Below are 15,975 nucleotides of genomic sequence, written 5' to 3' on the forward strand. Positions count from 1 at the left end.
GTCGGAACATGTTCATCTCCGTTTCCTCCTCCCCCCCCCCCCCCCTTCAGGATCCATCCCAGAGTCTGTCTGCTTATAGTCTCCATCATAATCTGGTTGGAGATCCGTCGGACTGGTCCGCACAGGTGGCTGTGTTTCCATTCTCCTCTTTGGATCCCCTTCTTCAATCTACCTAGAGTGCGGGAACCGCTGTCCGCCCTGTTCTTCCTCAAATTTTCCCTTACAGCGGTTAGGACGGTTGGTGGGTCCAGTGTCAAATTCCCTCCCACTTTTGCTTCTCCAGCCAGTTTGTCTGCTCTCTCGTTGCCGGTCACCCCCGAGTGGCCCAGGCAGAAGATCCAGGCCTCTCTTTCCAGGCTGCTCTCCCTGATCGTAGCCTTCCAGTCCACATACAACATCCCTTTCTGTACCTTGTGTAGCGTGCTCATAGAGTCAGTAATGGTTACTGCTCGCTGATGGCTTGTATTCTTGATCCAGTGTAGAGCCTCACTTATGTGAGCAGACTTTGTGCTGTTGAAGATAGGTGAGCAGAGTAAGTCTGATTCCGTCTTACTATCTTACTTCAAAGTAGTCCTGTACTCCGAATTCTAGTTCATGCAGGAAAACGGTTTACTTAGTAAAGGAAATTCAGAATATTATTATTATTATTGTTATCAAATCATAATTATCAAAGGTGATAGTTTTATAGATTATTATCATCATCATCATTATCCACACAGGTGATATCTGACGGCAACTTCGACATTGCGCGGCGGGTGTGCGTTGACCTGGACCGGATCCTGACGCGGTCGACCTGGGGGAAGGCGGTGGACCCCGCCCGGCTCAGCGTGGTCATCGGGGCGTGCACCGTGGAGGCTCTGGGGGAGCTCCGGTCGCACCTCTCCGACACCGACGACTGTCTTCTGCCACTCAACTTTGTGTAAGGAATGTTTTAGTTTTAGTAGAGGTTGTTTTAGTTTTTTTTCTCCAGTGTTCGTTGAGATTTTTGTTGAGAATCGTGCGGGGAAATGTTTTTTTTGTTGACTGAACTTTTTGTAGGGAATGATTTTGTCGGGTTTTGTGTTCGTCACCTCTCCGACACGAACGAATGTCTTCTGCCACTCAGCTTTGTGGAGGGAATTGTTTTGGCGATGGGGGTTGGGGTTTTTTTTTCGTGTCTTCTTTGAGATTTGTGAAGAAAATGCTTTTTTGTGTTCATTGAGATTTATGTAGGAATCTTCTGGGGAAATGTTTTGTCGCCGAGTCTTATGTGGGTGGTTGGCAGTTGCTCTGGTGTGGTTTGCTTCTTCTTTCCTATCAAACATCTATCGTCCTTATCTTTCCTGCTTCCTTTTTGTGTTTGTTACTCTCTTGTAACACCTCGAATCTTTGGCACTTATATGACCTTATTGTGTTGCAAGTGCCGTAAAATTCTTACTAAAACTTTTTAAAAAACCCAGCTTTTTTATTTCTGTGACTTTTGTCGTCGTTCTCTCGTTTCAGCTGCACTCGCATCTACTGGAGCACCCAGGACGCGCGGCGCCGTTGCGTGTACACGTGTCGCGTTGTCGAGGTCAAACCGGACTCGCAGGAAACGGAGCTGAAAATCCAGGACCTGCGTGTGGTGCACGACGAGGGGCACCCGGACTTTGTTCCCCTCAAAGACCTGCGTCTCGACTCCCTCGGCGTTCCGAACTTTGCCAAGTGGGACTACTACGCCGCCGCCGGCCGCAGTGGTGGTGGTGGTTTGTTGAACGCAAAGGACGACTCGGAGGACGTTGTGTATGTGGGATGTGAGCCCGGTACTAGCGCTGCTGCTGCATCTTCACTACAGCAGCAACAACAGCGACAGCTACATCAGCAACACCAGCAGCTACAGCGTCCGCAGCTCATCTCTTCCTCTGACGGCGAAAAGCGGTTACGGCTCGACGGACGTTTTGCAGGTCCCGACAGCCTGTCCAAGTCCTGGCCGCTGCTCTCGCCTGGGAAGACCTGCAGGCCCGAGGAACCGCGGCCCGCGGTGGATCTGACGGGCCTGTCTGCCCGCACGCTGGCTCTGCTCAACATCAAAGACCCGGCCCACTACATCCCGCCTGTGAAAACGGCCCGCATCAGCTCAGAAAAAGGTGGCGACGCCGACGACCAACAGGATTTGGGTCTGGTCCGGATTGTGGAGCGGCTCAACAAAGCGGCTTCGGGCAAGCCTCAGGCCGCTGTGGTGAGTCGGAAGGACGCCCTCAAACTGCCGCCAGCCCGACAGATGCTGCTGTCATCCAGCCAGGACCAGTACGAACGGGTGAGGATGGAGATGATGATGGTGCGGAGCAAGTCGCTCTCCTCCTCCCCCGTCGGGTTCCAGTCGGCAGCGGGCGGGCGCCGTCAGAGGTCGAGCAGCGAGGAGGAGCGAGGCAGCAGGAGCCCCTTCTCACCCCCGGGTCCTCTGAGGGTGATGTCCTCCTCTCCTGTCCTCTCCCACACCCATGGCGGCGGCCACCGCTGCCATCCGTCGTCATTCCGAGCTCGTTCTGTGTCCCCGTTCACACAGCTGCGACCCAGCAGTGGCGACCCCCACGACTTTCGCTCGGCTTCTCTCTCCCCGCCTCCGGTGACCATGGGGGCGGGGTTTAGCCTGCTGTCCAAGAATTCCATTTCAGTGTTCGGGTCAAGGTCGCGGACACCAGTGAGTGAAGGTCAGGCGGCCGCAGCAACAACAGCAGGGGAGCAGAGGGTCATGAGAGTGGCGGCGGCCCCTGTTATCGAAGTTATAGAGAGTGAGGATGAAGAGGAGGAGAAGATTGTGGGAGGAGCGTGTAAAAAATCCACCCTGGTCTGCTGTGATAATGGCGATAACGTCGACGTGGCACCGAATAAGCCAAGCCCCTCTACGACGGACAGAGGGGAGAGAAATCTTGTCGGTGGCAGCCAAGTTCTGTCAATCTCCCTCGACGAGGATTATAGCGACGGTACGGGTGGGAAATCCGGAAAGGAACTGTCTTCGGAAAGCATCCATTCCATTCTGGAGAGCGTGCCCTCCGACCTCCTTCAGGACAAGGACGTGAAGGTCGTGGTGGTGACGGACTCGACGGAGCTGTCGGAGGACGAGGTTCTCAAACTGGCGTCGGCTGCGCTGGAAGAGGCCACGAGCGACCAGGAGAACGGGGGCGGGAGTGGTCAGGAGGCCGAGTCGCCCAAAAGTGGGGAGGACAACGAGGACAGGTGTAAAGACGTATCGGAGACGGAGGGCACTGGCGAATCGGGCACTGCCAATGATCAGGACAATGGTAGCAGCAGCAGTGGCAATAACAGCAACAGCAGCAACAACAACAGCGAACAAGCCACCGAGCCAGCCACGGAGACCAGTGGGAACCTCGAAGCCCTGGCGAGCGAGACGGCAGGAGGAGGGTCGTCAGGTGAGGTCAAAGGGCGGGGTGGTGCGGAGGGCAGAGGTCAGCCTTCAAGGTCGTGGAGGGGTTTGCCGCCCCCCGGAAGTGGCAGCGGTGGTGGGGGAGGAACTTCTCACGAGGAGGATGAGGAAGACGATGACGAGGATGGGAGGCTGCCGTCCAGAGGAGGGGAGAAGTTCAAAGGTGACTCGCAGTGCTCTTTCGACGTGCGGCCCAACAAGGGGAAGCGCGGCCAACGTGCCGGTGGGAGTGAGGAGATGGACGGCATAGAAGAGGAGGAGGGGGAAACTCCTCCTCCCAGAATTTTATCGTTGGACGACGACCGCTCAGCTGAGGAGTCGGCAGAACTAGCAACGAGAAACCTAGACGAGGTTGACGGGAAAACTTCCCCTGTCATCGTTGCTGCTCATCGTAAGCTGCCACACTGCAAAAGTCGAGACGGTTCAGAGGATGTTGAGCAAGAAGAAGTACTGGCGTCTTCGTCGAAGGCCTCGGTTTCAAACTCTGGCCACAACACGTCTTGTTTGAATGCGGGAGATGTCGGTGCGACCAGCGCTACGCCGTGCGAAGAGAATAGAGACGAGGGAAACAGTCATCTGTTCGGCACCGGGGTCAAGACGGCGGCAAAAGATGGCCTCTCCTCGGCAGAGATTAGCGATAAAACTGTCGGGAGCTGCGAGGGTAATTTGGAGGAAAGACGAGGACCGTCTAGTGACGACGAAGTTCTTAGCCCTGCTGCAGGTACCAACAGGCTAGAGAGCAGTGGTTTTGACGAAGTGGAAATCATTAGTGTGAGAGGAAATCAAATCAAGGAGATACGTTGCCAGGAAATGAATGGACAGCTGCCGCCTTTCGCTCAGTCGCAGGGAACACCCGTCGTCTCGACAACTTCTTCTGCTTCGAAAGATTCAGGTCATGTGACTCTTCAGCCCCCCGCGTCTGTCGCTGGTGGTGAAGATGGAAACAGTAGTTCCTCTTCCTGTATCGCCTCTGACGGCGATGCCCTCTTTTCGTCTGCGGCGGTCTTGCCTGCGGGCGGTTCCGTCGCTAAGGCGACACGCACGGAGTGTTCGGATGTCCTTCCTGTGTCCTCCGGTTCTGGCGGCAAAACGAGGAGTAGCGTGAAGGTGTACTTGAACACTCAGGAGACGACGGATGAGGACAGCGACTACCTGATGTTGGACGACTTCAGTTACAGCGAGACCAATGACGAAGACGCTGGTGGCCTTGACCCAGGGCCTCGACCCATGCGTCTCGAGTCTCTTGGCCGTGATGGTAGCGATGCTGCCAAGGTCGCGGGTCAGGTGAAAGGTCGAGAAGAAGGTACGTCGGGAGCGTTGCACTCTGCAGTGTCTGCTGGAACTGTGGGGAATAGAGCGGTGAGGTTGAGTGAAGGAGTGAGAAGTGGAAACGCGGGTAATGACTCATCTTGTGACCAAGCCACGCTGCTGCTTTCTTGTACCGCCGAGACAAATACGACGTTGGTTGAAGGATCGGAGGAGGGGGAGGGTGGCGGAGATTTGGTGGGCGTTCCGTCGGGTGTTGAACAAGCTGCCGCCGTTGGGTGTTCTCAGAACGTCGATGGGACTGGGTCAAAGGTCATGTTGCCCCACCCTGACAGCACGTCGCAGTCTTGTGGGGAGGGGAAGGTAACCCAACTTTGTGAGACGACGGCGGAAGAGATGGATTGTGAGTCGGCTGGCGTGAAGGAGGAAGAAGAGGAGGAGAATGATCTGCCAAATGAGGAAGGTGAGACGACCGAATTGGAAAAGAAGGCGGACACTGCTGAAATACCGGTTGGTATCGCAGAACGGGCAGCAGGAGTTGGAACAACAACGACGACGGTGGGTCAGTGTGACCTCGTGGAAGGTGGCGGGGAGTCGTTATCGAGACAAACGGACGAACCGTGTCCTGCGACTTTCATCGTTCAGCAGGACTGTGCAGTAGTCTCCACCTCGTCTGAGTCGCCTGCTGCTGATGAGAGTACGGCTACTAGAGAGACAACGTTGCCAACGGATACCGGAGATATCGTCGTATCAAAGCAAAGCGATGGTGGTGTTCTTCTCGGTTCGTGTCCAGAAAGCGGGCCGCCGCTCGTCAAATCCGGCGGTTTGGAATCGGAAAGTGAGGGCTGCGGGAATGTTGAGAGATGTGGCCGTGCTGCAGAACGAGATGTCGCAGCGAGTTTGTGTGTAGAGTCGGACGTGGACAGTGATTGTCTTGTCGCAGATGGAGGGAGCAAGCGTCGTAGTTTACGGTCTCGACAGAAATCTTGTACTTTGGCCGGGGAGAGTGCTGAAGGGGATAAGGATGGGGAGCGGAGGGGAGAGAGTGAGGAGATGGAGAGTCGACTCGAGGCTGGTGGGAATGATGGAGAAGAACTGGCTGATGGTGGGATGATGCGGGAGGATACCGTGGGCCGTGGGAGGGAAGAGGAGGAGGAGACAGGTGATGACGCGAGTAGTCGACGCGCCTCGGCGATGAGTTGGAGTAGTCGTCGCTACGGGGAGAAACTGGGTCGCGAGTCGAGCTCGGACGCGGAGAAAACGGACAGGGAAAAAAGACTATCAAAGTCTGAGCCGGAGTGTGGGCCCGAGAAGAAAGAGTACCCGTTGAGACGCAGGAAGTCGGCGGGTGCGTCCTCCGCCAGAGACGCTCGCGGTTCATTTGGCGCTCAGACGGACGTGAAGAAAGAGAAGAAAAGTGTAGGACAGGAGGGCTCGTGCGATTCCGCAGGGCCGTCGGCTTGTATGACAGACGGCGCTGTGTGTTCTGCGGAAGCCGACGACAAGTTCCCGTTGGAAGAACTCACTGAAACTGAGTCCAGCTTGCCCGACCAAAGTCTCGTATCTTCTTCCACTAGTGAACGTTTGAAAAGTGGTCCCCGCGAAGAAGTTTGTGAGAATAAAACAGATTGTGTATCCGGTTCTGAAAGTGTGGGTGTTGTGGAGCAGGATGCGGATTCTGCCGATTGTGTAATTGTTGGTGTGGAGTCTGGCTGCGCGGGGGGCAGAGTGACCAGCGGTCAAGCATTTGGTCCTGTGGTCAGTGATGGGTCCACCGATCAGCTGAAGTGCGCGGGAGGAGGAGGAGAGGGAAGAAAAGAAGAGGGGGAGGAGGAGAATGCCGAACAGATGAACTTTTCTGACGTATTGAGAACGGAGGAGGAGGGAGAGGCGAAGAGTGAGAAGTTGCACGATAAGATCGTCGAGAAGATCAAGGCGGAGAGTCTGGCCCGGAGTAGCCCTGGGGAGGAAGGCCCGCTGAAGTGCCCGACGTGCAAGCGCCTGTACCGAACGCGCGAGAGCTATGAGTGCCACGTGCGCGACTGCGACTTCGAGGTGAGCACGAGCGACGAGGACGAGAAGCCCACGGTGAAAGAGCTGCGGTCATCACGGAGATACCGAGCCCTACAGGAGGAGCAGCAGCAGCGACAGCAGTCGCGGATCGTCGATCTGACGACGCAGCAGATCCGGTCGGATAAATCGTCCGCTACGTCGTCTCCCCTGAACGAGCCGCTGAGCATTATCATCACGGACGAGTTCAAAGAGGAGAAGCTTTCGCCGTCCAGCAGGGATTTATCCGACTCGGGCAGCGTGCAGAGCCAGGACTCGAAGCGCTCGCTGCGCCGCAGCACCATGACCCAGCGCAACGTAGCGCCGGCGCACCTGGGCAAGATCCGGCACCGCGACTCTAAATCCACGCTGTCCCCCGACGACGCGTCCACCTGCTCGTCGCTGCTATCTCCCCGCGGGTCGACAGCGGGCGGTCATTTAGAGGAGAAGACCTCGCCGAAGGAAACCATGTTGGAGGCCGTGGGTCTGGTCAGCCGGCGGTCGCTCGAGCTCTCTCCGCACTCGGAGGTCGAGGACTCAGTGGCCTCGCGGACTCGAACCATGAAGCTCCAGCCTCGGATCTCCCCCTCGTCCATGGCGGTGATGCCCAGAAGAGAGAAACGCAGCCCGGCCCTTGCCGCGTCGTGCGGCTCTGGAAGGCCGAGTATCCTTGCAGGCGGTTTGCCAAAAGAAGGGTCAGGGTCGTTGTCGTCGTCGGGCGCCAAGGTGAAAACGGTGGCCATTGTGTCTCCGAGGGCGCTGCAGGAAGTGGAGCTGGAGAGCGTCAAGCCGAAGAGGCAGCGACAGAAGAGGGTGTGGTGGGTGGAGCAGAGCGAGAGCGAGGGGGAGGAACGGGAGGAGGAAGCGGAAGAGGAGCGGGCGGAGAGCGGAGACGAGGGGGGCGTGGCGCGCAGGACGCGACGAAGCAGGCAGAGGCTCCTGTCCACCGAGGGGGTTCCCGAGCACAAGAGAGTGGCGAGAACCTCGTCTGCAGGGAGCGTTGGGGAAGAGAAGGATGATGCGACGACCGTCGTCGCCAACAGCATTGCAGACGTTTCTGGCGGCGATGGTGACGTGATGAAGGACGACAGAGTGGTGGACGTGAGCGAGACGGTAACTAGGTCAAACGTTGCGTCTGCTGCGGGTTCTGGGAAGGACAGGTCCCCTTCATCTGCGACAACAAATAAAGATGCAGCAGAAGACAATAAAGACGAAGTGGACGCGGTGGTACCCAAAAGCCAGGCCGCGGTCCCGCTATCACTGAGAGAAGATAGTGACAGTGCTTCCGGCGACGAGGATGACGACGATCAGCTGAGTGGGGCGACCTCGCTGAGGCGTAGTCGCCGGCCTTCGAACCGGACGTCGAAACTTAACGAATACCTAGCGGTGCTCAAAAACAAAGATGATGTAAATAAGCTATGCAAGGACGGTGCCATCGATTCGGACTCGAAGCCTTCAGCGAGTCCTGAAAAGCGCGGTCGGGGGCGGCCGCGGATTTACCCCGAAAAGGAGCGGCCAAAGTTGCCGGAAACACCACCAGCGGGGAAAAAACGTGGCAGGGGCCGACGTCGGAGGTCGGACTGCGAGAAAATGACGCAGAAAAGTGTGAGAGGCGGCTCTGGGAGGGATGAGACGGATTCACCGTCCTCTCCTGGCTCGAAGCCCAGCAAGGACGAACTGCAGAGAATGAGTGGTGGGTCTGAGTCCCCGGAGACTGTCCGAGTGATGACCGCGAGTGACCCCCACCACCACCACTACGACCACGAGCAGAAGTCTCCCGGTGCTGTGGAGCAGGGAGGGTGTGCGCGCGGCGGCAGAGGCAGGAAGAGTTCCGGGGCGAACGCCGACGTGAAAAGGGAAGGAGTTGACGAGGAAGACGGAAGAGAGAGCGGAAATGAGGCGGCAGCAGGCCGGAGGAGGACACGCAGTCAGAAGAGAGAGGCCGCGGTTTCCCCTGGAAGAGGAAAAGGTTGTGCCGTTCCGACGAACAAGAGGTCTGATTCTTTTCCCACCGGGAAGCAAAAACCTAATGTGTGTGGGGGAGAAATAGAGAGTGAGGAAGGTTCCGGGTCTGGGGAGGTGAAGGACGAGGTCGAAATGCTGAAACAACCAAGAGATGAGGGGAACGAGGATGGTGTTACTCATATGGAATGGAGCGATACTGCTGGTAAAGAATCGGAAGGAATGGAAAACGGCGACGTACGGACTGGTGGTGTGGAAGACATGTTGGACTCGAACCTGCCGTTGAGCACACCGGACTCTGTGAAAACAGATGATCCGGGTCTAGCGGAAAGCGGTGTGCCCAAATCTCTGACCAACGCTGTCAAATCTGCCGGACATAAACTAAGGATAGTCATCAGGTCCCCAAACGTCCAGGCCGCGCAGAAAATTGGAGAGCTGCTGAAGAAAACGGCGATGAACGTTCAGCCGAATATGTCGAGCGTATCCTTGCACACCGCCGCAGAGATGACGAAGACGGAGAGTTCCTTACAGAGCGGGGGCTCGTCGCTCGGAGGACAAAGTGGTGGTGGTGGTGTCACAGAACCGAACATTTGTGCCGAGAGTAGCGGGGCCGCTAGCCTCAAAGACCATCGTGAAAGCGGCGGTGGGTTGGAGAGTCTAGCCGACGCTGCGGCGGAGACAGCGGAAGTTGCCGGGAGCAAAGGGAGCTCACCGCTCGCTTCAGGCTCTGTCAGCCCTGAGTCGTTCTCCGCGGCCTACGATATCCAGAGCGACGACTTCAGCTCGGAGACCTCGAACGATGCGGAGGACTTCCTCTCGGCGGTCGGCGAGAACAGCTGCAGCACCACCTCTCAGCTGAGAGAGAAGAGTGGTGGTGGTGGTGGCCTGGAGCGGAGGGTGGGAGGTAGCGGGCCGGTGTCCGTCTCAACCCAGTGCGACAAGAGCAGCGGTCCGTCGAATGTTGCGGAGAATTTATCGTTTTCAAGAGTCGGTGAGGACGGCGATTTCTCTCAGCGGAGTGAGCAGAGAGCGATGACGGCGGTACCTGCCCGGGGGGTTGCTGAGCCAACCGCCGGTCACAAGGAGGCTGATAATGATGAGGATGACGATGATGACGTGGTTATCGTGAAAGCTGTCGGCTTGCCGTCCGTACAAGCGATGCGTTCCAAATGGTCTAGGCTGCCTATATCAAGCAGCTTCACCACCGTCCAGCCTTCCCATCATACTCCCAGCCGGCCGGCTCGGGGCGCGGTCATCCCCGTGAACTCCCAGTCTGTTTCGCCGCGGCAACGGCAGATCAGTCCCCGGACGCCGCAGCTCCCCCCTCCTCCCCAGATCTTGACCAAGTCGTCTCCGCTTGGGGGTCAGACCTCGGTGGGTCCGAACCCTTCCTCCCATACGACAACTACGCTGACTGGCTTGTGTCTGCCTCAGCCTCCCACAAGCAGCCCCCAGTCGCAGTTCATCATTTCCAAGATAGCCACCGGGGGCTACATCGTGCAGCAGTCGTCCCCGCAACAACAACAGCAGCAGCAGCATCAACAACAACAACACGATGGTGTACAAACCGCTGACGTGACCCAGCCTGGCCTGTTCCTGCAAAACCAATCGGGCGTGTGCCTGCCCACCGGCCAGACACCCACAGGGATCATGTTCCACAGCCCCGGCCAGTCGCGACTCGCCATGCAGCCGGCGAGCCAGCCCACCAATCTGATGCTCCAACCGCCCAACCACCAATCGGCGGGCGTGGTCCTCCAGCAGTCGGGCCAATCGGGTCTGGTCATCCCCCCGAACGCTGCGCCGTCCCTCCTCGGAGGTCAGCCCTCGATCCTGCAAGGCGCCGCCGGTCAGTCGGGTCTCTCGTTTTTCTCCCTCAACACGGCCACCCCCCACCACGGCATCCTGCCGGCCCCTCTCAACCTCCAGCCTCTGTCTACGAGTCTCCAGGCGGGTCTCCCCGGAGCTATGGGCCTGTCCTCGCTGCTGCAGCCTCATACCCTCCCCGTCAGCCAGCCGCTGGTGTTGGGGCAACCTTTCATGACCCCGTCTGCTGCGGCCGCCACTGTCTACCTGCCCCAGTTCCAGAACCAGAGCTTTGCCCCGCCCCCTACAGACCCCGTGAGGTTGTTACAGGCCCCACCACCTCAACAGCAGCAGCAACAATCCCTCCCCCCTCCTCACACGCCCTTGCTCAGTCCGGAGCCCTTCACTCAAGTCATGGCTCAAGGTTCTCGGCCCCTGTTTCGACTGACCCCAGCCTCCAGCAACCCCCACCCCCACCCCCACCCCCACCCCCATCCCCACATGGAGCAGCCCTTAGTGAGGACCACCCTGACTCAAGTCTTGGGAGCCCAAAACGCCGGTGGTCAAGCATCCACCACTTCCACCACAAACGTAGCAGCGGCCACCATCACCACCACCACAACAACTGTACCCTGGAGTCTACCATCCAGCCATTCATCATCCCCCGCTGTTTCGGTACCCGCCTGTGGTGCTATGGGAGGAACTGCGAGCTCGGCTCTAGCGCAAATACCTGCCCAGACAGTGTCCGCCGCCCCCACACCTGCCCCGGGCGCAACGGAACCCGAAGGCTCCCCGGTCAAAGTCAACTACATGGGCAGTTTTGACTTGAGTCGACCCGACCTGCATTCCGTGATCAGATCACAGGGCTACAATTCGGACGCCTCCCAGAAAATCGTGGACCTGGTTCAGTCGGCACTGAAGAACCGAGACTCGTCTATGATCATCCCAGGGGTGGAGGTCAAGTCTACGATCACCACGGGTCCGCAGGGACCCAAGAAGGTTCTGCGAGTGTTCATAAACGAAGACATTCTCCCCGGGAAAGGAGCAGCGGCGTCTGCAGCAGCAGCAGCGAAGAGTTCCCCCCTCCCCCAACAGCAGTCGCCTCATGCCCCGCTCATGTCGTCAGGTCAGTTCTCGGTGTTGCCAACAGTTGTGAGTGACTCTTTCAACCCACCCGTGGCGTCATCGTCTGTCTCCGGTGGTAGTGGACCGACGGTGGGTAGCGCTCAGACTTCCTGGACGAGGATCTTACCCAGCAGCAGCTCCAGCGGCGGTGTTGTTCAAGCAGACTTTAGAAGTGACCACCGTCAAGGCGTCACCACGATGTCGTCTTCATCTCCGTCCACGCCGTGGTCCCACGACAACCAGGGATTCATCACGGTCCCGGTGACCCAGGGGAGACCACTCCCGCGCCACCAGCGGAGCATCAAGCCCCAGCTGCGTAGGGCCCTCAAGCCCAAAGTCCACGTGTTCCCGCCGTACGTCCGACGAGCCGAGTCTCAGTCTGTGCAGCACGACGCTGCGGGGACGATGGCGGCAGCCAAACTGGTCAAATGCGAGAGCACGTTCCACGGCACGATCCCTCAGGTGGTGGCGCGGCTTTTGCAGTCGCAGAACAACCCCTCGGCCACGCCCACTCCGCTGCTAGGGGGCGCCACCACCACCACCCCCTCACCCACTCTGCCTACTCCTCCTTCTACCGCCCACGCCCCACCACCACCACTCCTGTCTCTCTCCTCCTCCTCCTCATCGCGCAAGTCTCCGGTGTCTGCGTCTGGGTCTACAATAATGACAACGACAGCGGCTGCCGCCCCCAGTTCCTCGAGTGTGCCGGGGGCCGCCCGGTCCCACTCACTTCTGGTCAAAGAGATGCTGGCGGAGCAGATCCGAGCCCGGTCCGTGGAGATGGTGACTGATCAAGATGAGCCGTCTTTTATCCCCGTGGGCACGATGATCACGCCAGCTTCCTCGGTTCCGCGGTTGGACGGGGAGGCGTCGGTTTCAAATTCGCGGCTGGACGGGTTCTCGGGAGGATCCCCTGGTGCTCCCCTCCGCACGGCGACCTTGCCCCGGGCTCAGTTCCCGGCTGCGAGCGCTGGGGGAGGGGGTGGTGTGTCAGGCGAGACCCCCGCAGCAGACGCAGCGGAATCCCACCAGAGCTCACAGACGTCAGCCCACCACCAGCGAGCCAGCTTCCCCTCGGTGTCGGGTTCGGGGGTGAGGAGCCGGCTAGCCGTCCATCCCCCCTCTTCCTCTTCCTCCAGCTCGGGACGAGGGAGGGGGCGTGGCAGGAAGCAGATGGGGAAGAAGTCGCTGACGAGGAAGGAGGTCGGCGAGGTTGCGGTGAAACTGTCGGGCGACGCTCGCGGTCGGCGAGGGAGGGGCGTGTCTCGGAGGCTGAAAACAGGTGAGGTGGAACTTTTCTATGTTAATTTTGTTACCTTTCACTGGTTGAGAGAGTGGCCGATGGATTCTCTGTAGGCCTACTGTTGGTTGCTTCTATAGGCCTACTGTTGGTTGCTTCTATAGGCCTACTGTTGGTTGCTTCTATAGGCCTACTGTTGGTTGCTTCTATAGGCCTACTGTTGGTTGCTTCTATAGGCCTACTGTTGGTTGCTTCTATAGGCCTACTGTTGGTTGCTTCTATAGGCCTATTGTTGGTTGCTTCTATCTAGGTCAATATTGTACAGGTTAAGAGAGTGGTCGATGGATTCTCTGTACTGTTGTTTGATTCTGCTCTCTGGGTCAATTTGCTACCTTTCACAGGTTAAGAGTGCTGTCGATGGATTTTCTATACTGTTGGTCGCTTCTGCTCTCTAGGTCAATTTGTTACCTTTCACATTTTAAGAAGGTGGTTGATGGATGCTGTGTGATGTTAGTTACTTCTGTTGTCTAGGTCAATTTGCTACCTTTCACATTTTAAGAAGGTGGTCGATGGATTCTCTGTACTGTTGGTTGCTTCTGTCTAGGTCAACAAGGTGTTACAGGGTGGTTGGCGGGTGCTCTGGTGTGGTGTGCTCCTTCTTTCTTATCAAACATCTATCGTCCTGATGTCTCCTTTTTTTTCCCTATAAAGACTTCTCTGTTGACATCCACCCCTTGGCGCTCATATGACCGTATGCAGTTGCGAGCGCTGTAAAACCTGTACTAAAACAAACAATTTTAATCTTCGGTACTTACATGACTTTAGTACTTACATGACTTTGGTACTTACATGACTTTGGTACTTACATGACTTAAACTAAAAACTTAACTCTCCTCTTTTTTTGTGTGTGTCTGTTACTCTCTTGTAACACCTCTAATCTGTGGCTCTTGAATGACTTATTTGTGATGCATATGACATAAAACTCTAACTGAAACAAAAAGCCAATTTTTAATTTAAGTTTTTTCTCCTCTTTCTATGCTGTGCTGCAGGCACACGCGTGACTCACCACCCCCTGATCCACCACAAGAAGTCCATGTCCAGTCTGCCGCAGCCCTCGCTGGAAGAAGAAGTGGTGGACACGCCGCTGGACCACAGCGGCAAGGGAGACCACCTCCACGGCAGCGACGGGCCGGGCCGCGGTGGTGGTGGTAGCGGTGGTGGGACCGCGAGGGACCGGAGCACGAGCCGACTGCGCTTTGAGATCAGCAGCGACGATGGCTTTTCTTGTCACGGGGACACCATGGAAGGTGAGGAGACGACGGCTTGGCTTCATCTTTATCGTTATCAGCATTGTCATTGCGTTGTCTTCGTCATGATCATCATCATTATCACCATCATTATCATCACAACCATCTTCATCGTTCATTATCATAAAGTCATCATCATCATCACCATCATCTTCATCATTATTACATTATCTTCATCATCAGCAGCATTATCACCACCATCATCATCCTTATCATCACCATATCATCATCATCAAAACCTTTCTCACCCTGGGATGACTGTAGAAACAATGTTTACCGTTCTCTTCCTCCCTTTCTCCTCCTACCTCTCCCTCCTCTCTCCTCACCTCCTCTCCTTCCTCTCTCCTCACCTCCTCTCCCTCCTCTCTCCTCACCTCCTCTCCCTCCTCTCTCCTCACCTCCTCTCCCTCCTCTCTCCTCACCTCCCTCTCCCTCCTCTCTCCTCACCTCCTCTCCCTCCTCACCTCCTCTCCCTCCACCCCTCCACCCTCCTCAGACGCGTGGAACCAGGTACTGGAGAAGGTCCAGGACGTGCGAGCGGCCTCGAGGATGAAGCAGCTCTCGTACGCCGGCATCTCGGGCCGCAGCATGTTTGCCGTGGATCACCACGCCGTGGTGTACCTGATTGAGCAGCTTTATGGCGCCGTTCACTGCCATAGGCACTACAAGTTCCGCTTCCACAAGTACGACCTGGACCAGGCTGATGAGGTGAGAGAGAGTGTGTGTGTGAGAGAGAGAGATGGGGGGTGTGTGTGTGTGTGTGTGTGTGTGTGTGTATGTGGGGGGGGTGCAGCTCTATGGCGCCGTTCACTGCCACAGGCACTACATGTTCCGCTTCCACAAGTACGACCTGGAACAGGCTGATGAGGTGAGAGAGAGAGTGAGGTTGGGGGAGAGAGAAAGAGGGAGAGAGTGTGTGTGTGAGAGAGAGAGAGCTCTATGGCGCCGTTCACTGCCACAGGCACTACAAGTTCCGCTTCCACAAGTACGACCTGGACCAAGCTGATGAGGTGAGTGGAAAGGTGTGGATGGTGGATATCAAGGGTGTGTGTGCGTGCGTGAATATTGTTCGCACATGCATTTATGGAAAGCACCTAGAGCTGTGTTCACACGGGAGTGGGCGCTACAGAAATTATCGACATTATTATTCTTATTATTATCAAACAGGATGGACAACAGATACCTTAATATAAACACGAGACACAGAAAAACCAGGTGAGGGAATACATGTTGTGTGGGTGGTTGGCGGGTGCTCCGGTGTGGTTTTGCTCCTTCTTTCCTATCAAACATTCATCATCCTTATCTCCCCGTAAAACTCTTACTAAAACAAACAAAAAAACTGTGCTGATAATTTTTCGCGGATCTGCGGATTTCCGCTTTTGTTGTTGTTTCCAAAACAGTACTACTTAAAGGTATGTGTTGAAATTTCGGGATTGCAACGGGGGTGGAATATTTTCCTCTTTTTTGACTTTTTCTCATTATCAGCACTGCAAAAAACGAGTACTGTAAAATTCTTACCAAAACAAAAAACAAGTGCCGTAAAACTCTTACTAAAACAACAAAAAACAAGTGTCGTGAAACTGACTAACGCTAAAGAAACTAACGGTAACCAATACGTGGTTGTTTTTTGTCCTTCCTTTGTAACCCAGGAGGTGCCGCTGAACCCCAGCGGATCGGCGCGCTGCGAGGCCTTCCAGAACAGAAAGCCGTTTGACATGTTCAACTTCCTGAAGTCTGTGTACCGCATCAAGCCGGACAGCACGCAGGAGAAGGAAGAGGAGATGGCTCTCAAGTCTTCAAGGTCAGTTAGTGTGGATGGG

The 15,975-nt window shown here is 56.4% G+C and overlaps 1 protein-coding gene across 1 annotated transcript in view; it reads left to right on the plus strand.

The window, feature by feature from the left end:
• LOC101846617 overlaps positions 1 to 15,975 on the plus strand; it is a gene marked incomplete in the record, with an annotated part of 80,470 nt that overhangs the window by 57,232 nt on the left and 7,263 nt on the right. The window contains 5 exon segments of the mRNA XM_013089909.2: positions 720 to 919; positions 1,483 to 12,890; positions 13,898 to 14,155; positions 14,652 to 14,863; positions 15,805 to 15,956. Coding sequence (XP_012945363.2) covers positions 720 to 919; positions 1,483 to 12,890; positions 13,898 to 14,155; positions 14,652 to 14,863; positions 15,805 to 15,956 — 12,230 coding nt within the window.

Source organism: Aplysia californica, unplaced genomic scaffold (genome assembly GCF_000002075.1).
Source record: "Aplysia californica isolate F4 #8 unplaced genomic scaffold, AplCal3.0 scaffold01077, whole genome shotgun sequence".
In the NCBI taxonomy this organism is placed as follows: Eukaryota; Metazoa; Mollusca; class Gastropoda; order Aplysiida; family Aplysiidae; genus Aplysia; species Aplysia californica.